General features: G+C 47.2%; 1 protein-coding gene across 1 annotated transcript in view; it reads left to right on the top strand.

The window, feature by feature from the left end:
* CIB4 (calcium and integrin binding family member 4) overlaps positions 1–25,785 on the top strand; it is a 60,115-nt gene extending 34,330 nt beyond the window's left edge. The window contains exons 4-7 of the mRNA XM_010371272.2: positions 11,709–11,850; positions 23,075–23,184; positions 24,064–24,152; positions 25,594–25,785. Coding sequence (XP_010369574.1) covers positions 11,709–11,850; positions 23,075–23,184; positions 24,064–24,152; positions 25,594–25,624 — 372 coding nt within the window. The 3' untranslated portion in view covers positions 25,625–25,785. The remainder of the gene's footprint in view (positions 1–11,708; positions 11,851–23,074; positions 23,185–24,063; positions 24,153–25,593) is intronic.
* Positions 25,786–26,966: the final 1,181 nt, after the last annotated feature.

Below are 26,966 nucleotides of genomic sequence, written 5' to 3'. Positions count from 1 at the left end.
GCTCCACCTAGGAGAGGTAGGTAGGGCAGGTGGCTCTTTGGGAAGTTTCCTCCAGGGAGTGGCAGGTACCTGTTGGCCTGGAATCTGGGGAGGACTGGTTTGGTGGATCTGAGCCAGGTTCAGGCCACATGATCCCGTGACTGTTTAATAATATTTAACATTTTTACTGCCTTTCTTCCCTATTTGTTCCATTAGCGATCTGCCTCCAGCTGCCGGCAGGACACATCCTTAGCCTGTCCCTGCCAGCCCATCTGTCACTAGGAGACAGCTCCCATTCAAGCCTCTCTGTTTTTAGACTTCAGGAAGGTTGAGCATCTCAAACATAGAGACTGTTCCTTTCTTACAAGCAATTAGCAGGAAAAATGCCTCCAGGGCCCCGGACAACAGAGGGAGTGCGTTCACCTAAATAAATTTCTCACCCTCCATGCTCCCTGGACCACAACACCCCAGAAATGAAAATTTCAGGATTCTTTCTACCTGGTGAGGATCATACCAACCAGTTAAGAGTCTTTGAGGGGTCTCAGGGTACAAGTTAAACCCCACTGCTGCCCTCTCCTCCTTCACATTTTTATTCCCTGGAAGGGAAAGACACAGCTTGAGGGGCGCAGGAGATGAGGGGACATGAGTCCCATGTCCCTGCCAGCCCTGCCTCTTTTCCCATTCCCCTGCACAACTTCTCCCTGAATCCCACCACATCTCCCTCCCTTCCTGATCTGGCCTCGGTTTTGCTCCCCTCTCTGTCTTCTTCCTGGTTTCTCCTTCCGAGCCCTTTGTCCGTCCTGCCTCCCAGCTTCACTGTCCTGTCCTAACTCTTGTCATAGCACTTTGTGTGTACTTGATTGAGACACTTCCCCACGCTGTGTGGTTCGGAAGAGACATCTGTAAGTGCCTAGGCTGAGCTTCTTGGAGTGCAGCGGCAGCGTCTGCATCATTTTGGGGCACCCCAGGACCCAGCGCAGTGTCTGTTGCTCAGTACCTCTCCCTGATGCATTTGTGGCAAGGACTTGAAGTTCAGATGATGAGCTTTGTGTCTTCATCCCCAGTGGAAGAAGCCATATCATTCGCCCTCCCCCGTGCCTCTCCCCTGCCCTTGGCCTGTTCTCTGAGTAACTGTGGACTGGCAGGGTCATGGGACTCATGGCGATGCCTCAAACCCCGCCTGCATGGTAGGTGGGAGTGTGATTTTGAGACATTTTCTCGGGAAACAGTTAATTAAATGCTCGATGGAGTCAAAAGTGGCACTGTAGTTGAGCATTTGAATTCAGAATTTGAGTCTTGACCTTCGTTTGGCTAGTTGCTTTCCTTCTTTGGGCTTGTTTCCTCTCTTTGTAAAATGAAGTGATAATATCAACCCTGCATTTGTAAAATAAAGTGATAATATCGACCCTGCCACTTGCCTGCAAGGTCGTCACAGCCTGCACACAGTAGGTGCTCACTCTTATTGAACTGACTGAATGACGCTGACCCAACACTGCCACCTTCTGGTAGAGCTACTCTAGTGCTGAAGGGGGAATCCTGGTTCAGACCCAGAACTAGGAATTCTTCCTAGGCAATGGGATAAAGGAAGAAGAGCCTTCCCTGAAAGGGCGTCCATTCCCCTGTTCGCAGGTTGAGTCTAGCAAGTTCATCTACCTGTGGCATCCAAGCCACTGCGGGTGGTGATAAGCTCTTCCATTTCTTCCAGGCAGCCACTTGCAGGAAGCCCAGGAGCACAGGGTGGAATGGGTTCCACCATTCACCAGCTGATAGACACTTTCCCCCAGTGACCCACTGCCAACATGGGGTGAAGGACATTTTTTTTTTCTACTTGAACAAACATTAAAAACTTTTCTTTTTTTAAAAAAAATACAAGCATTTAATGCTATTAATTTCCATGTATACACTACTTTCACTGAATACCACAAATTTTCGTATGTTGTGTTTTCATTTTCACTTAGTTCAAAATAATTTCTAATTATTCATGATTTCTTTGACTTTGAGGGTTTTCAGGAATCTTTTTATTATTGATTTCTAATTTAATTTTGTTGTGTTCAAATAACATTTTCTGTATGCTTTAAATCCTCTTAAATTCATTGAGGTTGGTTTTATAACCCTGAATATGGTCTACCGTGATAAAAATTCCAAGTACACTTGGAAAAAATGTGTATTCTGCTGTGTGAGGTGGCGTGTTCTGTAAAATATCAATTGGGTCCAGTTGATTGGTAGTCTTTTTAAGTCTTTTATATCCTTAATGATTTTTAGAGGTCCTGCTTGTTCTATCAATCATTGGTTGTTGAAATCTCCAACTATATAATTGTGAATTTGTCATTTTGAAAAGGATTTAAAATGAGGGGAAAAAACCCTTTATGTTTACTCACGTACTTATGATTTCTAATGTTCTTCATTCCTTTGTGCAGATACAGGTTTCCTTCTGGAATTTTCCTTCTGTCAGAAGGACTTCCTTTTATGTTTTTTGTAGCTCTGGTCTACTGCTGATGCATTCGCACAGCTTTTGTTTGGGGAAAAAAAGAGTATTTTGCCTTCAGATTGGAAAGGTATTTTTGCTGGGTATAGAAGAGTAGACTAAGAGCCTTTTTTTCTTTCTCTCAGAGAGTTAAAGATACCGCTCCATTGTCTTCTGGCTTGCTTAGTTTCTGACAAGAGACCTAGTGTCATTTTTATCTTTGTTCCCCTTTACGTATGTGTTTCCTGCCTCTGGAGAAAGATTTTTCTTCTATTTATTTTTTTGAAACAGGGTCTTGCTCTGTCACCCAGGCTGGAGTGCAGTGGCATGATCATAGCTCACTACAGCTTCATTCTCCTGAGCTCAAGCAATCTTCTTGCCTCAGCCTCCCAGGTAGCTGGGACTGCAGACGTGCACCACCATGCCCAGGTAATTTTTTTTATTTTTAGTAGATACAGGGCCTTGCTATGCTGCCCAGACTGGTCTCGAACTCCTGGGCTCAAGTGATCCTCCTGTCTCTGCCTCCCAAAGTTTTGGGATTCCAGGCATGAACCACCATGCCCAGCTCTGATTTTTCTTCTTATTACTGCTTTTTAGCAGTTTGATTAGGCTGTGCATGGATGTAGTTTTCTTCATATTTCTTTTTTCAGGTATGATCTTGCTCTGTTGCCCAGGCTGGAGTGCAGTGGTGAAATCTTGGCTCATTGTAATCTCTGCCTCCTGGGCTCAAGTGATCCTCCCACATCAGTCTCCTGAGTAGCTATGACTACAGGTACACACCACCACACCTGGTTAATTTTTGTATTTTTTTTTTTAAATAGAGTTGGGGTTTTTGCCATGTTGCCCCGGCTGGTCTCGAACTCCTGGGCTCAAGTGATCTGCCTGCCTCGGCCTCCGAAAGTGCTGGGGTTACAAGCATAAGCATGGGTCTGTTTTCATTAGCTGATTTTTCTGCTGGTTATGGGTCTTATTTTCCTTCTTTTTTTGCATGATTGATAATTTTTTATTGGATGCTAAGCACTGTAAATTTTGTATGGTTAGGTGTTTAATTTTGTTGTATTCATTTAAATGTTACTGAGTTTTGTTCTTGGATGCTGTTTTGTTACTGAAATCTTTGATCCTTTCAAGTCCAGCTTTTAAGGTTTAGTAAGACAAGTACTGTGTACCTTTCACCCTGTATTCACATCAGGGAAAGCTGGGTGAAAGGTGGACAGGACTTGTATACCTATTATATTTTTATATAGATATTTTTATCTATATATTTTTCAAAACTAAGAAATAAAACTTAATGCTTGTGTTGTATTAATGCAATACAAACTTTGCTTGGCTTTCACTAGTTTTCCACTCACGTTTTTTGATCTGTGTCAGGATCCCCTCCAGGGTCCCACCTTGCATTTAGTCATCGTGTGTCTTTCGCTCCTCTGATCTGTGATAGTTTCTCAGTCTCGCTTTTCCATGATTTTTTGGAGAGCACAGACCAGGTGTTTTTGCAGAACATCTTTCAACTTAGGTCTGTAAGATGTTTTCTAATGATTAGACAGAAGTAATGGATTTGAGCAAATTCTACAGAAGTGAACCCCCCACCCCACCCCATTTTTTAGAGGCAGGGTCTTGCTCTTTTGCCCATGCTGCAGTGGAGCGATCATAGCTCACTGCAGCCTTGGACTTCTGGGCTCAAGCGATCCTCCTCCTTTAGCCTTCCGAGTAGTTAGGACTACGGGCACATAACACCATACCAGCTTATTTTAATCTTTTTAGAGATGGGGTCTCACTATGTTGCCTAGGCTGATTTCGAATGCCTGGACTCAAGGGAGCCTCCGGCTGCAGCCACCCAAGCTCAGGATTACAGGCGTGAGCCACTGCACCTGGCCTGAACCGCCCTTCTCAGTGCATCATACCAGGGGATACCTGACATCAGCATTACCTATTACTGGTGATATTAACCTTGATCATTTGGTGAAGGTAGTATTTCCAAGTTTCTCCACTGTAAAGTTATTTGGTAGACAGAGCTAGAAAATATAGGTATGTATACTAACCCATGTATACTACACATCAATATTTGTTTTGTATCTATCCATCTGTACATGCAGTAAAATGCCCATTAGTTCATATTGATGTCTCTGACTAATCCAGTACCATATCTAACCTTCCCTCTTGCTTCTTTATAACTTATTTTATCTTACTTATAACTTATTTTTTATTTATTTACGTATTTGTTCAATCATAGTATACTTGTAGTAAGAATTGCTAATCCATAACCCTGTGAGAATCAGATTGACTCCCTAGAATACAGTGAATTTATATTTATACATATATACAGTTTATTTATATTATTTTGGTCTTTAGCCTACGTACCTGGTCAAACACCACTTTCCAAAGTTACTTAGTCACTTCCTCTTCTTCCCCTCCTTTCAGGGAGGTTTTGTCATGCATTTGTAATACAGTTGGTTTCATTTGCCATGACCTGCATTTCATCCTGGGTTCTCTACCATCCCATATTGTCTTTGATTTGCATCCAGTAAAGTTCACTCTGTGGTGTACTGTTCTATGGGTTTCCAGAAATGCATAAAGGCATGGCTTCTATCTGCACCACAGCACCCTAGAGAACAGTTCCATTACCCCCAAAATTTCCGTTGTAGTCAACTCATTCTCCTTCCCACAACCACTGACAACTACGATCTGTTTTCCGACCCTATGGTTTTACATTTTCTGGGATGGACTCATACAATATGTAGCCCTTTGGGTCTGACTTCTTTTATTTAGCAAAATACATTGAAGAATCATCCATGTTGTTGCATGAATCAATAGTTCTTCGTTTTTATTGCTGAGTCGTATTCCATTGCATGAACGTACCACGGTTTGTTTATTCACTCACCTGTGGAAGTACCTAGTGATTATTATGGCTTGCCTTTTTGTTGTCTTAATTATGTATTTTGAGCAATGTAATTTGAAAATTTTTAATATACTCCAATTTATGAGTTTTCTCTTATGGTTTGTGCTTTTGTATAGTGTTAAACAGTCTTTGCCCCCAAGATCATGAAGATATCCTCCTGTGATATTTACTTAATGTTTTATTTTAGTCCTACATATTAGACCTATGATCAATCTGGAATTGATTTTTGTGTATGGTGTGAGATAGGATTATAAAGATTCATTTTTTCCCCATATGAATGTCCACTAAACCCAACACCACTTATGGAAAAGACTGCCCCTTCCCCCACTGCATTGCTGCATTGCCGTGTTGTCTTTGTCACAAATCAGGTAGCCATAAATGTGTGGGTCTGTTTCTGGAGTCTCTATTATGGCCATTGATCTATTTGTCTATCCTTGCACAAATACCATACCACATTAATTACTAAAGCTTTAGCATAGATTTTTTTTTTTTTTTTTTTTTTTTTTGACAGAGTCTCACTCTATCACTCAGGCTGGAGTGCAGTGGCACAATTATGGCTCGCTGTAGCCTCAATCTCCTAGGTTCATTGATCTTTGTACCTCAGCCTCCCGAGTACCTGGAACTACAGGCGTGCACGACCATACCTGGCCAATTTTTAATTTTTTTTTGTAGAGACAGGGTCTCACTATGTTTCCCAGTCTGGTCTTAAACTCTGGACTGAAGGGATCCTCCCCTGTTAGCCTCCCAAAGGGCTGGGATTATAGGTGTGAGTCACCACTCCCAGCCAAGATCTTGACAGCTAGTGGTATAAGTCCTTCAGCTTTATTATTCTTTAGGATTAACTTGGCTGTTCTTCATCCTTGCATTTCCATGTAAACTTTAGAATTGGCTTGTCAAGTCCTGCAAAATGGACCGGCTAGAAAACTTTCACTAGAATTGCATTAACTTTATGGATCAATTTATCAACATTAATAATATTGAGCCTTCTAACCTATAAGTATATCTGACGGGAGTTTTAAAAGGCACTAAAATACAAAAGGTTTTGTTACACCCTTCTCCCAGGACATGTGCTCTGCTCACCTAACCTTACATAGCCATGAGGGACTTTTTGGGCAGTGCCTTTCTCAGTGAGAGGTTGCTTCAGGTAAACTGAGGCTTCCACTCAAGACTGAGGAAGAACTGACGTCTTCTGTACCACTCTAACAGACACCTTCATCTACCGCTTTCTTTGACAAGTGTTTTGCATCTGTGTAAAATGTTTAAAATATAAACATTAATCATGTCATTTTATTTATTTGTTTATTTATTTATTTATTTTTGAGTCAAAGTCTTGCTCTGTCACCCAGGCTGGAGCACAGTGGCATGATCTCGGCTCATTGCAACCTCCGCCTCCCGGGTTCAAACAATTCTGCTGCCTCAGCCTCCGAGTAACTGGGATTACAGGCGCCCACCACCACGCCTGGCTAATTTTTGTATTTTGTAGTAGAGACAGGTTTCGCCACATTGGTCAGGCTGGTCTTGAATGCTTGACCTCAGGTGATCTGCCTGCCTTGGCTTCTCAAAGTGCTGGGATTACAAGAGTGAGCCACCATGCCCAGCAGCCACTGCGCCCAGTCGATAAACATTAATCATATCTTTTTTTTTTTTTTTTTTGAGACAGAGTCTCACTCTGTCACCAGGCTGGAGTGCAGTGGCGCGATCTTAGTTCACTGCAACCTCTGACTCTGGGTTCAAGCGATTCTCCTGCTTCAGCCTCCTGAGTAGCTGGGACTACAGGTGCATGCCACCATGCCCAGCTAATTTTTGTATTTTTAGTAGAGACAGGATTTCACCATGTTGGCCATGATGGTCTTGATCTCCTGATGTGGTGATCCGCCCACCTCTGCCTTCCAAAGTGCTGGGATTACAGGTGTGAGTCACCGCACCCAGCCAATCATATTATTTTAATAAGAGTGGGGAGCAGATACAATGCACAAAATAAAGTATGATTAGAAAATGAAAACGCTAAATGAAGTCTAAATAAAAAAAGAAAACAGAAACACTAGTAATAAAGAAAATTTAGAGATGAGAAATTTTACATAAATTAATAGTTTGATTTTTTTAATGAGCTTTTGAAAGTCCAAGTGCATCAACGACATCATCATTGAGTCACTAGTGTATTTTTGTGTGAATTTTTTCCAGCAACTGTAAAAAGCTTTTTTTGACTAGGCGCTAGTTGGAGAAATGTTGAGGAGATATTTTTAAGCTAGGTCCAAATATTTTCCCTCTGACTTTCATCTTCAAATCAAATCTCTTGTTCAATAACTTTAAGAAGATCTTTAAAAAAAGAAAACTTTTAGTTTTTTTGGCAGGGACTGCAATCTTTTTATTGTTGATAAACTGTAGTTTCTATTTCCAAAAACCTCCCAGCATTTGGGGTTTATTTTCATCTACTTTAGTTTCATCACGCATAGATGGAGATCATACACGAGTTACCTGTATAAATTGCTATACTGACATGTTTGTATTCCCTTTGTTCAAAACGCCCTCAAACCAGGGTACATGTTATTCTTGAAATGGAAGCATTGCTTTGTCAACTGTCACTTCCTTCCTCCTCTGGAGGATTGAAGACTTCTGAATAAGTGTGAAATTTCATACAGATGATAACTCTCTGGATAGGTCCCCAAATTTATTGGTTCAGATTTCAGATTGTTAAAGTTATAGCATCAAAAATCTGGAATCCAATAAACTGGACCTGTGATCTCTAATGAGGCTTGCTCTTCCAGCTTCCCCTTCTTGGCTGTTCTGTCTGCCTGGGGCTGGACTGAACCAGATCCGAGAACACTGGCTGATCTGGCCTTTAGCTCAGGATGGAGAGCAGGGAGGTACATGCGGCTGCACCACCAGGGCCCTTAGCAACTCTCCCGCAGCACTATCAGTGCCTCTTTGACTGGAGCTGCTCTGTCGCGGGGGGGCTCATAACCTGGGCTGTCCCTTGAGACAAGGACCCTGGGGAAGAAGAGAGCTGCACCTTGTTGGAACAGAGACAGCCCTGGGATGCTCTCCTGGCAGGTGCCCGCCAGGCCAGGACCCAAACGCAGCTCTGGTGAGCTCGGCCCTAGCCCTGTGGCCTGACATCTGCCCTGCCATCCTCTCAGGGACAGTGTCCCCCGCTCCATACTCGAATTCCTCCCTGTTTCCCAAGCCCAGTGGCTCCATGTCAGCTCCATCTTCTTTGACCTTCTCCCTTCTGCAGCCTTTGGTCCCGTGGCCCCCTCCTGTGCCTCTCACTTTCATAGTGACAGAGTCATAGAGTCATTTTTAGCCGGCCACTGAGTTCTCCTAGGCTGTGAACCATTTTTTTTAACTTCAATCTAGATTCTGTGTTCGCACTTTTTTTTTTTTTAGATGGAGTCTCCCTCTGTCACCCAGGCTGGAGTGCAGTGGCATGATCTCAGCTCACTGCAACCTCTGCCTCCCGGGTTCAAGCCTCCCGAGTTCAAGCCTCCCGAGTAGCTGGGACTGCAGGCATGTGCCATCACACTCTACGAATTTTTGTATTTTTAGTAGAGATGAGGTTTTGCCATGTTGGTCAGGCTGGTCTCGAACTCCTGGCCTCAGGTGATCCGTTGGTCTTGGCCTCCCAAAGTGTTGTTATTACAGGTGTGAGCCACCACGCCCAGCCAAAAAATGCTTTATATTAAAGTAAGAATTTTAGAGGGATCCATTTCCAAGGTTTTCTATATTTTAATGGCCGCTGCTTGGCCTCTGATGTTTTTTTGGCACCAGGCACCTTAGTGGAAATAGGGCAGGACAGGTTCAGGAGTCCTGGGTCTCAGGCCAGCTCTCCCACTTGCTGGCTGAGTCCTTCCCCTTTTCCAGACCTCATTTCCACATCCGTGAGATAAGCAGGTTAGCCTAGATCACAAATCCCCAGCAATAACGTTAAAAAATGAGAAACATGTACTCATCATACGTATATATTCATTTATAAACTGTATACATTTACTACTATACTAAGCTGATACAATATCAAAATAAAAAAAATTAAGGACAAGCTAAAAATTACATAAAATATTTAACAATTCTCCCTTTAATAGGTATAGTAAGATTTCTTCCTTGCACTATGCTATTGTTTGCATATAACTAATAATATTGTAAGAGAAAGCAATGTGGTTGGATATGCTTAATTATTCTTTGAAATCTTGCTTTAAGATTGAGCTAGAGCCATTCAGAGGTCTGGTTCTGTTCAGTTTTGTTTTGTTTTTTTAATAGCTGTCGTAACTGATCCAAAGAGAGGAAATGTATCATGGGCTGTACGTCTTAAATCATGGCACTCATTTTCAACCCCATTCACCAATTAAAAGCTTTTGATTGAAATTAAGCTAGTAATTGTCTGTATTCCCTTCCCTTATGTCAGTGGCTCTTACACTAAGTGGAAAGTATTACATTTTTATATTTTTAACAAATGGATTCAAAATCCACTGACATTCTTTATTTGGACAATTTCCAAACAGGTCAGAAGAGTCTGTTTCTGTATTTTCAGGTATGAAATATAAGCATTTCTATAGGTGATACACATGTTTTTAACCACAAAAATCCCATTTTAAAAATATTCTCTTCAAAGCATGAGTTTCTTTAGAAAAGCAATAATGCTAAAATGAGTCACCTTTACCTTGAAAAGTCAAATGAAATTGAGTTCATTTTTTGGTGGATATTTGCTAGGTAGCATACTGCCAACAGTTACTTGTCATCATGGGAAGGTCAGCAAATTTGGAACACTTGTCTTTTTGTACCAGGAAAACACATAACTCATCTTTAAGTTTGATAGCTCTTTTAAGAACTCTTCCAAGAGCAAAGCAGCACACCTCCATGTGGTTCAGAAGATTTTCATACTCACTTTCCTTCTGATTACAAATCATTGTGTAAGTTTTCTTTCTTTCTTTCTTTTTTTTTTTTTTTTTTAAGATGGGAGTTTCGTTCTTTTTGCCCAGGCTGGAGTGGAATGACGCAATCTCGGCTCACTGTAGCCCCTGCCTTCCGGGTTCAAGCGATTCTCCTGCCTCAGTCTCCTGAGTAGCTGGGATTATAGGCATGCGCCACCACGTCCAGCTAATTTTTTTTTGTATTGAGTAGAGACAGGGTTTCACCACGTTGGCCAGGCTGGTCTTGAACTCGTGACCTCAGGTGATCCACCCACCTCGGCCTCCCAAAGTGCTGGGATTACAGGCATGAGCCACTGTGCCTGGCCAAGTTTTACTATATTTTAACTCTTTTTTTTTCTTTTTTTTTTTTTTAGAGAACCATTTCAATGCCTTCTGCTGTACTTTAGGTATTTCTGGGCTTACCTTCCTGACTGCAGTAGCCTGCAGGAACTCCTGCAGGGAAATCATTTGACATGTGTCGCCATCCTGCACCCTCACCCCAGAATTCTTTTCCATCATGGAGCAGCCACCCCCTCAGTGAGTACCTTCACTTTTCCCCAGCAATGGTGTTTTCATTAAAGACATTCATTTACTATTCAGTCCATGTCTCTGTTTCCTTTAGTGGCTTGCAGAAATGTGGTTTTTCACATATAGAATCTAGGAAAACCATCTTAGAAAATCTATACCTTTATTTAACTATTTAGCAAAGCTTTCACAGTGTGAAATTTGTTCGAATACTTATTTCTTTGTATCTTCAGCAATATTTTCTCTGCATCTTCCAACATGCTCACATGTTGTGTCATAGGTACTATTCGTGCTACCAGCAGCTACCACATCAACTGCCCTGTTTTCAGTCTCTATAAGACATGCTGTGTGTGTGTGTGTGTGTGTGTGTAGAGTCATGTGACATGGATCTAAGGAGTGTACTGGTGTCCTGGCAACCACCTCCCTCCCATCACTACCAGCAAAGACAAGGGGAGGTCCCCCGGGAAAGGAAGCTTGGTATCTCATTCCCTGACTGGCTGTACGCTTGGGCAGTGAGCCTGTTGGCTTGCCTTGCACCTGCCTGAGCACAGGAAAAGAAAACTAATGCAGGGCTTCTTGTTATGTCTGCCTGGATACTCATGATGTCTACCCCATAGAAAAGGATCATATTTAGAGTAGGAGAGGTTTCAGCTCTGACATTCTCTTGTTCATTTGCGTTTTCATTATAACCATTATCTTCAATTGTGGTGTCCTTGCAGGAATCTTGTGAAGTCACATATCCATCTACAAGAGTCATCCCCGGCACCCCATCATGCTCAGGGTCCTGGCTCAGTGAGCCACCATCTACTCTGAGATTTAGATTGCGTCTGTTGTTTTCATCTCAAACCCAGGACACAGTGTTTGTAACAGATGAGAGAGGCCCAGAGAGACACAGCCCCGACCCTGATAGACCTCCTCCCTTTTCTTCCCTCCTCACCCACAGGTCAACCCATTCAGAGACCGTATCTGCAGGGTTTTCTCCCACAATGGCGTGTTCTCCTTTGAGGATGTGCTGGGCATGGCATCTGTGTTCAGCGAGCAGGCCTGCCCAAGCCTGAAGATTGAGTATGCCTTTCGCATCTATGGTAGGTGCTGTGGGGGACTGAGGGGTGAGGGGTGGAAGGGCCATAGACAATATACCATATCTGGACTCCATCATCAGTTCATTGATGGATGGTGTTAATGGGTTTGCTGGAGTATCTGTGGGTATGTTCGTATTTTGCATGCACCATGGAGTAAAAAAAAAAAAAAGATTGAGAATGACAGTGTCAATGGATAGACTCCCCTCCATGCCATCAGAGAGCAATGGAGTCATTGGCCTTGATATTTGGTGTTAGTGTGCGGTGTGTGGGCAGGCGAGAGAGAGAGAGAGAGAACCACATATGCATGTAAAGGATTTATGCTTATTTGGCAGAAGGAGCATTGGATGGGAAATTAAGGAAATTTGAACAATCTTGAACAAATCATTTCACTTTTCTGGGGCTCAGTTTTCTCATCTGTAAAATGAGGGGATAGACAGAGATAATCTCTGAGGTCCTTTGACATTTTTTGGTCTCTAACTGTCTCAGGTAGTCAAAAGACTTTGCTGAAGTTCTGCTTTTCACCAGGCAAATGTCCGCTTAGCACAGCTGGGATGCAAGGGAATTCTCAAAAGGAATCAAAAGGAAAGAAAGAAGTCTTAAGATGCTTTCAAACAAACCAGGTGCAAGTCTTTAGTGCATCCTGATAACTCTTTGGCCCCAAAGGACTTGCACATTTAGACTTGCTCATTTGCATCTCACGTTCCTTCCTTTCCTGCCAGTTCCTCCCCAGTCTCCACATGATGGACTCCATCTCATTTCTGCCTCACCCAGGTGGGATGTGGATAGAAGACAGTAGAAGAACTTTAAGCCAGATGGACTTATGAGGCCTCAGTTTTTTCATCTGTAAAAAGGACTTAATATTTTTGCATCCCATATGTCCTCAGGTTCAGCATTCAGTAAGCACACATGAAATCACAGAGTTCCCGCCTGAGAATGGCTGAGTAAACTCCTATCATATGGTCATTCCTGCAGATAGCAACTATAAAACTCTAAACTAAATACAAAAATCAACTAGCTGATGGCATTGGAAAGCTATCGAAAGCGAGATGTGTTCTAAAGAGAGCTGATGCCTGGAAGAAGGAAACGGTAGAAGATGGGTTTTCCTTCACCCATCTTTTTTATTTTTAACTTTTTTGTCCTGAAGGTAGGCTTCAGTGAGTGGAAACACTGGACTGATGCAGGCTGATGGAAACACTGAACTCTTTCTGACTTGAAGAGCCAGAGAGTTTGGGGCACACACAGCCCCTGCAAAGTGAGGGAGAGCCTATGAAAGAGAAAGGGAGTCCAAATTTTGCATGTAAACTATGCCCGTATCTCTTTCTGACCTCTACACCACAAACACGAGGGCAAAGTCAAAGCAGCTCAGCTAAGGATAAAAGAACTAAATTGAGATTTGAGCTGCCACTACCTTTTTACCAGATCCATGAGTGACAGGGTTTTCACTTTGAGTCCAAATCAATTGCCTGCTAAAACCAAAAATTCAGCACTCTTTGGAGAAATACAGAGTCGTTACAACAAAACATTTATAATGTCCAAGAAGCTATTCAAAATTGTACACAATGTACAAAAATATTTTTTAATTGATGAATTCTCAAGAATGGAGACTGACTGACATGACCCAGATGTTGGAATTAGCTAATAAAGTTTTTAAAACAGCTATTATAACTGTATTAGTCAGGATTCTGCAGAGAAACGGAACCAATAGGCTATTTATGTGTGTATATGTATATGAGTGTGTGTGTATATATTTGTGTGTGTTTACATGTGCATATATATATACACTTACATACATATACACACACACATATATATATACACACACACACACCTATCTCTACATATATATGTAGAAAGAGAGAGAGATTTATTCTAGGAACTGGCTCATGTGATTACAGAGGCTGAGAATTCCCATGATCTGCTGTCTGCAAGCTGGAAAGCTAAGAAAGGTGGTGGCGTAATTCATTCTGTAGGTCCAAGAACCAGGAGCATCAATGTCTGTGGATGGGAGAAGATGGATGTCTCAGCTCAGAGAGTACAAATTCATCCTTCCTCCACCTTTTTGTTCTATTGGGTCCTCCATGGATGGAACAATGTCCAATTGGTGAGGGTGGATCTTTACTCAGTCTATTGATTCAAATGCTAATCTCTTCCAGAAACACCCTCACAGAGATACCCAGAAAGAATGTGTTGCCAGCTATCTGGGCACCCTTAGCTCAGTCAAGTTGACACATACCATTAATCATCACAGTATTCATGCCCAAGGATGTAAAAACTGCTCATAACAAATGAAAAGATAGGAAATCTCAGCAGAGAAGCAGAAATTATAAGAAAGAATCAACTGGAAAATTTAGAACTGAAAAGACATCTGAAACAAAAATTCACTGGATAAGCTTAATGGGAGAATTGAGATAACAGAGGAGTCAGGAAACTTGAAGATAGATCAATAGAAATAACCTAATCTGAAGAACAGAGAGAAAAATTACTCAGGGAAAGGAGAACAGAGCCTCAGAGACATGAAGGACGATAGAAAGCTCTAACATGTATCTAGGTGGAGTCTGAGAAGGAGAGGAAAGAGTGAATGCGGCAGAAAAGATATCTGAAGACATAATGGCCCCAAATGTCCTACATTTGATGTGAGACACAGATTTACGGTGAACTCCAAGCAGGATATGTAGAAATTAAATCACATACCCAAATTATGTTGGCTTCGTAGGCCCCACCTGTCCACACCAGCTTTCCTCCTTCCTTCCCCCAAGTATTTCTGGGAGTCTCCAGGGGGATCCCAATGCATCCAGGGAGTTGGAGCCCTCTAGCTGCTGCTCCTCTCGGCCAGGCCTCCCACAGGTGGCAGCTGTGTTGGCTCAAGCCCCCATCAGTGCTCCTCCGGCTGAGGTTGCTCCTCTGGGAGGATGCCAGCCTAGGCTTGGTGTTCCCATCTTAGCCAAGAGTCTTTAGGTTGCAAACCACAGAAACTTACCTATATAAAAGCCACTGATAAGAACCAGCACTAGATGAGTTTTCCATTGTGTAAGAAATTACCACAAGCTTAGAGGCTTTAGATGACATACATTAGTAACCTCATAGTTTCTGTGGGCTAGGAGTCCAGGCATGACTTAGTTGGGTCCTCCTCTTAGGGTTTCACAAGCTGCCATCAAGCTTCCGGCTGGGGTGCCTTCTCACCTGGAGGGCGCTTGACTGGCGGAGTCTGCTCCTGAGCTTGCTCACGTTGTTGGCAGAATTGACTTTCTTATGTCTGCAGGACTTAGGGCCTTAACTTCTTGCTGGCTCTTAGCCGGAGGCTGCCCTCAGGTCCTGGACACCTGGGCCTCTCAACCTGGCCACTTGCTTCTTTAAAGACAGCCAGCAGGAGAGACTCTTGAGTCACCCCACTGGCAAGATGGAGTCATAAAAGACAGCGTGTTGGTGGAAGTGACAGCCCATCAATTTTGCCAAGTTTCATTGGTTACAAGCAAGTCACAGTTCCCACCCACACTCAAGGGAGTTGGGGATTATACGAAAGCCTGAGCACCAAGACGTGGGGCTCTTGGGAGAGAGGTCACTAGAGTTCATCTGCCAAGAGCATTATGGAGCCCATGGTGGAAGTGAGGCAGGACTCCTGGGGCCCTGGGGCACAGTTGGATGAGAGTCAAGAAGCCAGGCAGCTGTGGTCTCCTCTCCACGGCTGCCTCATCTCTCATCTCTGCCTCTCTCTGTGGGCTTTCCTTCTCCTTCTGCAGATCTGCTATGCCTCTGTGCCCACAGGCCAAAGATGACTCCCCGGCCCCCACATGGCCTGCAGGCTTCACTCTGAGTAGCCACAAGCATCTCTGTTTCTCCCTTCTGTTTTCTCACCCAGCCAATGATCTAGCTTCCCCTGGGATAGGTGACCAGCCTTGCCCAATCACCTGCAGCCAAAAAGAAGCAGAGTCGTGAAACAAGCATGGCTCCAGAGGCCTGCCACTGGGGTGGGGACACTTCTCAGAGATGGTAGAACGTAGGCTGGGCAGAGGCCACAAAAGACATCTTCCTCCGCTGACTTTCTGTGGTTTCCTGAGCTAAACAAACAAAAACACTCAAACCCTTCAGGAGAGAGGTGAGCAGCAGGTTCTCCTTGGGCTTCAAGGCACAAGCTAAATCGTGTTCAGCTGTGACATGGGGAGAACACCCACTGTCCCAAGAGGTCAGACTGAGAGCCTCAGGGCAGATCAAGGACTAGACAACACAATATCCCCCACAGTGTCTTTGTATCTTCCTCCCCCGACTCTCTCCAGGCCCCTTGGAGCATATAGGTTCCTTCCCCCAGCCTAAGCACAAACACAAAAAGCTCAAAGCCTTCATGCAAATCAGCTGTGCAAATAGACGCCCAGGGGCTCATAAATGCCCAAGCTTCATCAAATAGACTCAGACGAACCTGAATTCTCTCAGGGCTCAGAAGGTTTCTTTACAGAGCTGTCAGCAAGATTAGAGATGGGACACGTGGATCCTGAGCCTGCGTAATAAGTCGAGGAGGGAGTGGTCCACAGAGAAGGATGAAGAGGGATCAAAAAAGAGGGGAAAGGAGACAGAAAGGGAAAGGAGAAGGCAGGCATGGTAACTGTCATGGTGATGATTCTCAGCAAAAGCCCAAAGATGGAACTCAATGCTCCGGCCCCTTGCTACCCCCGGTGTGGTCCACAGACCAGCAGTATCAGCACTGCTAGGAAGCTTATCAGAAATGCAGAGCCCCAGGCCCCACTCCACGCACTGGATCTGAATCTGCATTTTAGCAAGATCCCCAGCAGATTCCTGTGTGCTTTAACGTCTAAAAAGCATTGCTCTAACCCACTGCTTTTCACACTTGGCTGTACATTGAATCACCTGTGAGTTTTTTTTTTGTTTGTTTTTGTTTTTTGTTTTTTAAATACAGATGCTTGGGCCCCAGCTCCAGGGACTAGATGGAATGGTATTGAGTATGTCCCGGTCTTGGGCTTTTTGGAAGCTCCCTGGATGGCTCCAGTGAGCAGCAGACTGTGAGAGCTGTTGCTCTAAACTGCTGCAGGAGTTAGAGTTGCATTCAGTGATGTGGAGCAGTGGCCATGGTATTACAAAAAAGAAAAAACAAAGTCTGGAGTCAGACATCCAGAGTTGGGGCAATGGCTTCAGGAGGTTACTGAGGGTCCAGGCTCCTTCGAGCTTCCTATTCTGCCAACAGTCAGGGACCATTATCCTCATAGTCACAACATGGCTTCTGTGCCCAAAGACATCTCGTCTTCATTTCAGGAAGAAAAGGTGATAGGAAAAGGGATCAAGACAAAAGTACATCCAAAGTGCAGATAAGTCCACTCTCCTTTCACAAGCTTTCTTGGAAGCCCCCGCCAGCATTTTTGGTTTATATTTCATTGGCCAGAACTATGTTACCTGGTTACCCATAGCTGCAAAGGAGACTTAAAACATCCAGCTACACATTTTAAGCTGGACATGGTGTCATCCTGAAAAGAAACTGCAGTTATGTTAGTAAGAAAGACAGGAGAATGGCTTTTGGTCAAGAATCCAGCAGGGGCTGGGTACAGTGGCTCACACCTGTAATCCCAGCACTTTGAGAGGCTGAGGTGGGTGGATCACCTGAGGTCAGGAGTTCGAGACCAGCCTGGCCAACATGGTGAAACCCCATCTCTACTAAAAATACAAAAATTAGTTAGACATGGTGGCAGGCACCTGTAGTCCCAGCTACTCGGGAGGCTGAGGCAAGAGAATCAGTTGAACTTGTGAGGTGGAGGTTGTAGTGAGCCAAGATTGTGCCACTGCACTCCAGCCTGGGGAACAAGAGTGAGATTCTGTCAAGGAGGGGGAGGAGGAGGAGGAGAAGAAGAAGAAGAAGGAGGAGGAGGAGGAGGAGGAGGAGGAGAAGGAAGGGAAAGGGCAGGAAGAGGAAGAAGAAGAAGAGGAAGGAGAAAAAGTAGAAAGAGAAGAAGGAGAAGGAGGAGGAGGACGAAGGGGAGGAAGAAGGGGAAAGGCAGGGGAAGGGGAAGAAGAAGGGGAAGGGGAGGAAGAGGAAAAAGATGAAGAGGAAGAAGGAGGAGGAGAAGGAGGAGGAGGAGAAGAAGAGGAAGGAGGAGAAGGAGAAGTAGAAGAAGAAAGAGAAGGAGGAGAAGAGGAGGAGGAAGGGGAAAAGGAAGGGGAAGAGGAAGGGGATGGGGAGGAAGAGGAAGAAGATGAAGAGGAAGAAGGAGAAAAGAAGAAGAAGAGGAGGAGGAGGAGGGGGAAGAAGGAGGAGGCAGAGAAGAGGAGGAGGAAGGGGAAGAGGAAGGGGAAGAAGGAGAAGGAGAAGAAGAAGAAGAGGAAGAGGAGGAGGCAGAGCAGAGGCAGAGGCAGCGGCAGCGGCAGCAGCCAGCAGGGACAGCCACACCTCCCTGGAGCTTACCTACTGGGCTCCAGGTCCTGCTCTGAGAGACACTCTGGTCTCCAACTGATCAATCTCCTCTCTCCGTACCTCTGGAGAGAGTTTCCACTGGTGAGAGACCACCATCCCAGCAATGTCTGTGCTCCCATCAGCACAGCCTCCACCAGTTAGGAATTATCCCCAGGTAGGTACCGGAGCACCTGTGGCAGATCTCTCCTTACCTTCCCAGGGCCTGATGCCATGGCAGGTGCAGGTGGCTGGGGAGAGGCAAAGGAAGAAACCTCAGTTCTCATGAAAGTCACGGTGAAAGAAGCCTTCCCTCCCTCCAACAGACAGGTTGATTTCTGTAAAAGTCCTGGGAAACTGCAAGGAGTAGGAATGACAGACTTCGAGTGATGATGGTCAGCGTCTTCGGGGTGCCTGAAGGCTGAGTCCCGACTCCACTAGCTCTCTGGGCCCCTCCTAGCACTGTTGGGAGACAGCAAGAAGAAGGCTCCAGCCCCTCCCAAGTGGTCTGAGACTGCAGAGGCCGCCTGGGCTGGTCAGCCTCCCGGAGCTCTCAGCCCCCAACCCCTCCCCAGCTTCTCTGCCCTTGCCACCCCCAAAGGAGGGGAACTGTCCAGGACTACATTTACTGTAGCAAATTATTGTTTCCAGATGGCTTGGGGCCAAAGCCATGTCATTTGTTGCAGTCTCTGCATAGAACAGCTGGGCCAGCAGGATGCCTGGGGACACCGCAGGGTCTCTGAGAGAGGCTGCAGAGTTCCCAGCAGCAGTGCAGTGTGTCACCGTGGCTGTCCACCATCTCCAGGCCCTGGGGCTGGTCCCTCCACCCCCTTCACCTGCTTTGAGCCATTTCCCATGGAGGTGATAGCAGAGCCTGTACAGGGAGAGAGGCTCCAGTCCTGGCACTGACAAGCATTCAGCCAGGGAAGGAGCACTGCTGGAGGAGTGAGGGGAACTTACACCTTCCATACCCATATCCTGCCATGGGGAACAGAGACAAGTCTTGGCTCTGCCACCAAAGGACCCTGTGACATCAGCAAACTTGGGCCTTAGTTTCTCTAGTAGAAATGAGTATAGAAACTGGTATAAACCAATATAGCTCTCTAGTTCCTTTCCTTCAAGGTGGGTTTATAAAGCCTTTTCGGTTTGTACTTTTAGTGTTTAGCAATCATCAAGTGATGTAGAATTAAGTCTCTTAGTATAAAAGATACAACTATGCTAAGTTACAGCGTTGTATAGTTACTAAGTATTGACAATAACTATATATACTAAGATACCTTAGTATAGAAGAGGCTTATTAGATACAACTAATATGCTTATTCTTATTTATATCTAACCTTCTATACTGAATATCTTCTATATTCTGTGTGATGTCTATGTATTTTCTTATTTAATCTCCACAGCAACTCTGCAGAGGTACTGCTATTACTCCCGTTTTACAGATGAGGAAACTGAGACTCAGTAATGAATTAGGATTAACTTTGGTGGCCAATGACAGTATACCACAGGTAGCAGGGCTTAAGCAAGATAGCTTTCAAGATTGCTGAAAGCTATATATTTATTTATCTAATATATAGAAGTCAAGAGATAGTTACCCACAGTGGTTCTTTTTGTTTTTGTTTTTGAGACGGAGTCTTGCTCTGTCGCCCAGGCTGGAGTGCTGTGGTGCGATCTCGGCTCACTGCAAGCTCTGCCTCCCCAGTTCACGCCATTCTCCTGCCTCAGTAGCTGGGACTACAGGCCCCTGCCACCACGCCCGGCTAATTCTTTGTATTTTTAGAAGAGATAGGGTTTCACCGTGTTAGCCAGGATGGTCTCGATCTCCTGACCTCGTGATCTGCACACCTCAGCTTCCCGAAGTGCTGGGATTACAGGCGTGAGCCACCGTGCCTGGCCAGTTACCCACAGTGGTTCTAAAGCTTTCAGTGTCAGGAATCCCAGGTCCTCCTATCTTGTCGCTTTATCCTTCATTCCCAAGGTCACCTCATTATCCCAGAGGACCACACCTTCTCTTTATAGACGGTCCCAGAAGTTGTCTGTGCCTCTTCTGCTTACGCTTCATAGTCACACGGGCACATCTAGCAGCAAGGGAGGCTGGCAAATGTAGTGATTGTTTTGGGTGATCCTCTGCCCATGAAAGATTGGCGCTTTATTGCAATAAAGGCAGTTAAGGGTGGTTAAGAACATAGACTTTCCATCAAGTGAGACTGCCTGGGTTTAATCCTGTCTCCATCACTTACCAATGGTTACCCTGGGTAATTCATTCATTATGTATTCAACAACAGTCATTGAGCATCTACTCTGTCCCAGGCATTGTTCTGGGAACTAGGGATACAGCAGTGAGCAAAAAGACAAAGATGTCTGCCCTTGTGGAATTGATATTCGAGTGGAGGGAAATAAATGAGCTAATAACACATAATGTGTTGGGGAGTATTCTGTGCTGGGAGAAGGACAAAGCTGGGAAGACACAGGAAGTGCATGTTTACACAGGGACTGGGTAGTGCCCTAGGAGGAGCTGACACTTGAATAAAGACCTACAGGATCTCTAGGTGAGAGTGTCCCGAGGAGGGGGAGCCTCTGTGCAAAGGCCTTGAGGCAAGAGTGTGTCAGCTTGATTGAGCAAGGAGGCAGAGTGACGGCAGGCTGACTCGGGGATCAGGACCTGGACTCTGCTCTGGGTGAGACGGAGCTGCAAGAAGAGGGCAATGAGGAAGGAATGACAATCAACAGATCACCTGGGCTATTGTGCTGGGAATAGACTTCAGGGGACAGAGAGAGAAGAGGGAAGCTCAGCGAGAGACTGCCAGGGCGAGCTGGAGAGAGGTAATGGTGGCTGGGCTAGGGTGGGGTAGTGCATGAGAAATGGGGGAAGCTGGGAGGATTTGCCAACCCATCACCTGTGGGGTGCAAGGGAGAGAGGTAAGGGTGACTCCAGGTTGGCCTGAGTGGCTGGAAGAGTCCCGAAGAGTCCCAATTCCCATGGAGGGAACAGCTGTGAGTGCAGCAGGTCTAAGGGTAAGGGCTGGGGAGGGAAGCATGAGGAGCCTGGGCTTGGACATGTAGAATATGAGGGACTATTGGGTAAGAGCAGGAAGGCAGGTGCATATGTGAGCCTGGAGTTCGGGGAGAAACCCAGGATGGAGACATACATTTGGCATTCATTAGCCTATAGGTGAAGTTTAAAGGTTGCAATGAGCTGAAATGAGATTAAGGAGGTAAGTAGGGTTATTTAATCTCTGCATGCCTCAGTTTCATCTCTGAAGGATTAAATGCAGTGAACTGCAAAGCGCTTAGACCACTGCCTGGCCACAGCAAAAACATCTGTGCTTGTTGTGGTGGTGATTATTATAATTCACTCAGGCAGCTGTGTTTACCACCCAGTGAGGGGCTTGGGTGATCATGCTGGGAGCTCTGGGGGAGCGGTGTTGAGAATGCCGGACATCGCCTCACCTGCCTTCACAACTCGCCCACCTTCCAGACTTAACCCCTGATACTTCTCCGCTCAGGCCCTCCCCACGGCCTCTGCTCCCATCACACCGTGCCAGTCACTCCTGCCAAGCAACCCAGAGTGACTGCTCTGCCGCTGTCCCTGCCTGGCTTCCCAGGGTGACTCCATCTCTGCCGCTGTCCCTCGCTCCCCAGGGTGCCTCGGTCTCTGCCCGCTGGTGGCCCGGCACCTCCTCCACCCGCCGTCCCTCCAGATCATGCTCTTCCAAGGCCTGTTGAGAAGACCGATTTAGGCAGCCCTGAGGGATAAAGGACACCCCTCAAGGTGGCTCTGTGGGAAATAGGGTCAGGTGGACCCTGGCTGTTCAGTGCTCAGGAGGTTTATGTAATGACCATATTTTATGGCCCTAAAAGGAGGACCCAAGGCCTGGCCAAGCTCAGGGCAGCACTCCCCGACTGGTGGGACGGTCAGTGGGCACTTCTGAGCGCCGTCCTGGAAGGCAGGGGCCCTGGGCTGTGGCTGTAGTTGAGGAAGCAGCAGCCGGCACACACAGGAGTCAGTGTGGCCCCCAGAAGTCTGGGAAGTCCCAGTGCCACCCCCACTGTCACCCACCCCAGAGTCCCCAGGGCTCCCCGCGGCCAGAACCCTCTGGGCACACCAGGGCCATGGCAGCTTCCTGGGCTATTTTAAAGGGGATTTGAAATGTATGGAGCCCGCCATGGTCTGCAGGCTCCCTGTCCCGTTACCCTTTTTCTGATAGCTGTGGCTTGCCTGGGATGAAGAAATGGTGCCTGTTCTTGCCCATTTCTGGACTCCATTTCAGGAAGGAGGCTGCATGGGGTTGGAGGGAATATTGCCTCTTGTCCCGTTAACACTTTAGGGCACAGCCAGGGTCAGTATGGCTAGCTCCTCTGTGGAGAAGCTACAAGGACCACTGTCCCCCCTTCACTGCAGAGGTGAGGGCACATGCCCAGATCACACAGCTACTGCATCTGGACAGTAGCAGGGACTGGCACCCAGGCCTTCCGACTCCAGATCCAGGCCGCCTTCCGCTCCACATTGCCTGGCAACCATATAACCCTCTGTGCCTCAGTTTCTTTTTGGTAAAAGACTAATAAAAGTTTGATTGTGACGATTCAATGCCTTCAAGCTCCCAGGAGAGGTCTGAGCATGTAGTACACACACGATCAATACTTACTACCACTGGTATTTCTGACAGGTTATTGAGCACCCATGTGTGTCCCACCTGGGAGAGCTGGGCTCTGGGGGGCCTCCCAGAGGCTAATGGGCATCTGTGGGGTCCTGGCTGGTGCTGTGTCCCCCAGGACTCCTCAAGTCCCCTTCCTATTCAACCTCCGTCTCCCTCTAATGCAGGTCTGGCCTCTTCTTTGCAGATTTTAATGAGAATGGCTTCATTGACGAGGAGGACCTGCAGAGGATCATCCTGCGACTGCTGAACAGTGATGACATATCTGAGGACCTGCTGATGGACCTCATGAACCACGTGTGTGCTGGGGGCTGGGAGCTGGTGGCTGGGGCTGGGGATAGGGGCCACGTTGTCACCCAAAGCCCCCGGATGTCAGGCCACCCTCTTGGGAGGAGATCCAGGGCCAGTCTGAGTCCGATGACACATTGGCCTTTGGTGCACACATTCCCTGAGGGCTGCCAAGGGGACAGGCAGCTCAGGGTGCCGTGAGGAATGGGCACACAGAGGGAGGCAACTGCCCCTCGACTTTCTGTCCTTCCTCCAAGACCTGTCCGGGGTCCTCAGAACACTGAGCCCGACCCACCCACTCGAGGGACCTCCCTACATGAGAGGGACTGCCAGTAGTGGGCCAACAGCAGCTTAGCCTCAGAGGGACCCATCTCAACATCCCCTCCCCACACTGTCCCAGCACAATACAGTGCCCAGGTGTCCCGGAGTGACAAACACGAAGATGGCCCCACAAACTCAAGTCAGGGCATGGATCTCAGCTTTCAGAATATGACAAGTGTCCAGCATTTCCAGTCTCGATGGGGACTAGAAGGAAGATAAAACCATGAGCACTGTTGAGGGAGTCACCACCACCTCCCTGCCTGCCTGGGCCCCCTGTAGTGCAGAGCCCCTGTGTCTACTGGTTGGTGGGGCAGGTAGGGGATACTCTTGTTCTCTCACTGCCAGGCTGGTGCTGGAGGCCCCAGGAGTGAGTGGCAGCCAGTAGGGTCCAAAGCTTTGGTGCATGTAACCTAATCTCTGTGGGGTCACTGGGATCAGGGGACCTGGGAGACAAGTGTTAAGCATGTGGCAGAGCCCCTGGTATGTGACTTTCCCCCTCCACCCCGTGCCCCACCTCATTGCCTGACACCGGGTTCCACTCAGCCACCTTCTGTTCTCCCTGGCCAGGTCCTGAGTGAGTCAGATCTGGACAATGACAACATGCTGTCCTTCTCAGAGTTTGAACATGCAATGGCCAGGTCTCCGGATTTCATGAAGTAAGGCATTCTGGAGGGGGCGGGACTGCCCAGAAGAGTTGGGTGGGGGGGGGGCAGGAAGGGCCCCCCGATCGCTCCTCACTCCATGGGACTTCTCAGTCTTCCCAAGGAGGCTGAGTTTCCAGAATACTTTGCAGATTCTTTCAGAATCAGCAAAACTGGAGCTTCTGAGAAATTAGGTAACCCTGGGGTATTAAAAGGCAGAGGAGAGGATTGGATCCCAGGCTTTGAGAATGACATCACAGCTCCAACCTCAGAGCATTCCCTGTGCCAGCCGACACACCTCTGTGCTTCTCCTGAGGCCCACTGGACTCCTGATGACCCCACTGCCTCCAGCAGCCAACTGGGAGTTGGTGGTTTCAGGGGGGATAGGAAGATGCTGGTGGTGGAGCTCATGGAAGAAAAGAAACAATGAGAGAAGCATCCAATTCTATTTCTTAGAGCAAGAGGGGCCCAAAGGGTCTTCTGAGGCCCAAACATCCTTGAGAAGATTGGCCATCTCCAGATCTCCCTGGCCCATGCTGAAGTCTTTTTGGGGTACTGCCGCTTTCAGGAGATGCATGCCCCCTGGAGGCAGCGCGCGCCATGGAGGACGAGCCTGGTGGAGCTGGCGTCTCCCGCTCCTGGGTCCGACTCTGCCCCTGGTCTCAGAGGCACGCTGATTTCAAGTGTGCCCACTCAAGGTGCTTTTGCAGATGAAGGGAAACAGAACTAAGAGCTAGACCTCAGCCAGCACCAGGGCAGAAGCCCGGGGCTGCCGGGTCCCTCTGTGCCAACGTCTCTGCCTCCCATCAGCCTTCCATGCTCACTCGGTGCTGTGCACCAGCTGTCTCCGCTTTGTCAGACACAAGACCATGCACGGCCTCCCTGCAGTGGTCAAGTTTATACCTACTCAGTCTTGAGAGACCTTCAGTGACTCCTAAGTAACACCTCTCAGCTCTGACTCCAAATCCCCAGAGACAGGATCCGAGTGGCCATGGTCAGGGGTCCTCCCCTCTTCTGACTGCCTGGATGAGGAGCGGGCTCCTCATTCCAACAGGCCTGCTAGGGCCTGTGGCCTGGGTGGCCCCTCTCTAAAAGGATGCACACTTGGGACCACCCCAGCCAAAGGTAACTCCTCTTGTTCTGTCACAGCCCAGCACGTAATGAAGCTGGCACCCTGACTGCTCGGAGTTTCCCTTTCAATCTCTTCCATTTCTTTCCACTGATGCGAGCACCACAAGGTTCCTTCTGGTGCCCTGCCTTTGCCTTGTGGTGATGCTGAAAGAAGCTTAAAGAAGGTTTGGGGTTGCTTTGGGATGGCTGCAAAGTGGCTGTTGCCCAGAGAAAGGGACATGAGATGCAGACCAGGGAGAGAGCATCCAGGACTACTGTGAACCCAGGAGTCAGAGGGCCCCTTGGACCTGCGGGCTCACGTGGCTCACGGGACTCTTTCTTTCAGCTCCTTTCGGATTCACTTCTGGGGATGCTGATGTAGCTGCAAATACCTGATGTGGCAGCCTCGAGGGAGACCACTGGAACCGAACCCCCTCCAGCAGTGGAGGGAGCTGGTTTGAAGTATGACTTTGTCCTGGGCCCACCCTCCCCTCTAGAATATTGTTTATTAGATAAAAGAAAAGAAAAACCTGTTCCTGAGTCCACCAGATCATCACTTTTTAAATGCAGGATCATACATGGTACTTTTTATTAAGAACTGCCCATTCCAGGGCTTCCGTGTGCCAGCGACGTCAAGCAGGCTGAGGTGGCAATCTTTTTGAGGGAATAGTTCAAATCTCAACTCGTGTCACAGCAGGGGACCAAGCCAAATGGGATGAAGGTCCCTAGCAAGATAGAGGTCCTTCCCTCCCTTCATCAAAACCCCCGACCCCCAGCACCTCACAGAGACGTGCACATAGCAGCCATTCCCGCCAGCGCCTGGCTCCCCACTCCCCTTCTGAGGGAGAAGGCATCTTGGCCCTGATTGTGGGGCCAGCATTCAGAGTTTATTTGCTTTGCTATTCAGCCAAGCCCTGGAATGAATTTGGTCACCACAGAGAGCCTTTGGGGTCCAGCTCCTCAGGGACTTGGAGACACAGAAGCCCCCCACTGGGTTTTTCTTATTTACATTATCCTGGGGGAGGTGTCTAATCTAATCGCTGGCTACAGAGGAGGGGCTGCTCCAGCCCCAGGTGTACTTGAACCTGGCTGTGTTCCCCTTGCCATTAGGTCCTGACTCACCCGTTCAAGGACAATAAGGGCCTTGTCGTTTAATGGAGTGCCCTTGATCAAATCCAAGACGTGCTGGAATGTTGGAGAAGGTCCCCACCTTGGTCTGAGGTCCCCATCCCAGATCCTGTCACTGAGGGGCTCTCACCCCCGTCCTGCCCCTGCCCCAGCAGGCAGGAGCCTCCTGGGAGGTAGGAAGCAGCAGCCTGGTGGGAGCAGATCCTCCAGACCCTCAAAGACCACCCCAGGCATGTGGCCTCAGCATCCATGCCCAGCATCCACTTCTGGCCTGGGGCCCCGAAACATAGGAATTCCTGGAAGAGTGGCTGGTCCTAGGTCATTCCCTCCCATCCTCTTCTAGAAGCAGCTTCAGGGGTAGAGGCCACATCCACCTGTCCAAGCCAGCCTAGGCAGAATGCAGAAGGTGCCTGCTGCACACAGCTTCTTCTCCCAGGCTCCACCCTCCACAGGCTCCTTCAGAATCCCAAGGTTTATGTCTTCCCTGCCCCTCAGTCTCCACATGGACCACAAGCAGGCTGTGTCATGGACTTGGGAGTCAGAAAGACCTGAGTTCAAATTCTGGCTGTGTTACTTCCCAACTGTGTAAGC

This window comes from Rhinopithecus roxellana, chromosome 17 (genome assembly GCF_007565055.1).
Source record: "Rhinopithecus roxellana isolate Shanxi Qingling chromosome 17, ASM756505v1, whole genome shotgun sequence".
Classification (NCBI taxonomy): domain Eukaryota; kingdom Metazoa; phylum Chordata; class Mammalia; order Primates; family Cercopithecidae; genus Rhinopithecus; species Rhinopithecus roxellana.
This window is presented reverse-complemented; position numbering and strand designations above follow the sequence as displayed.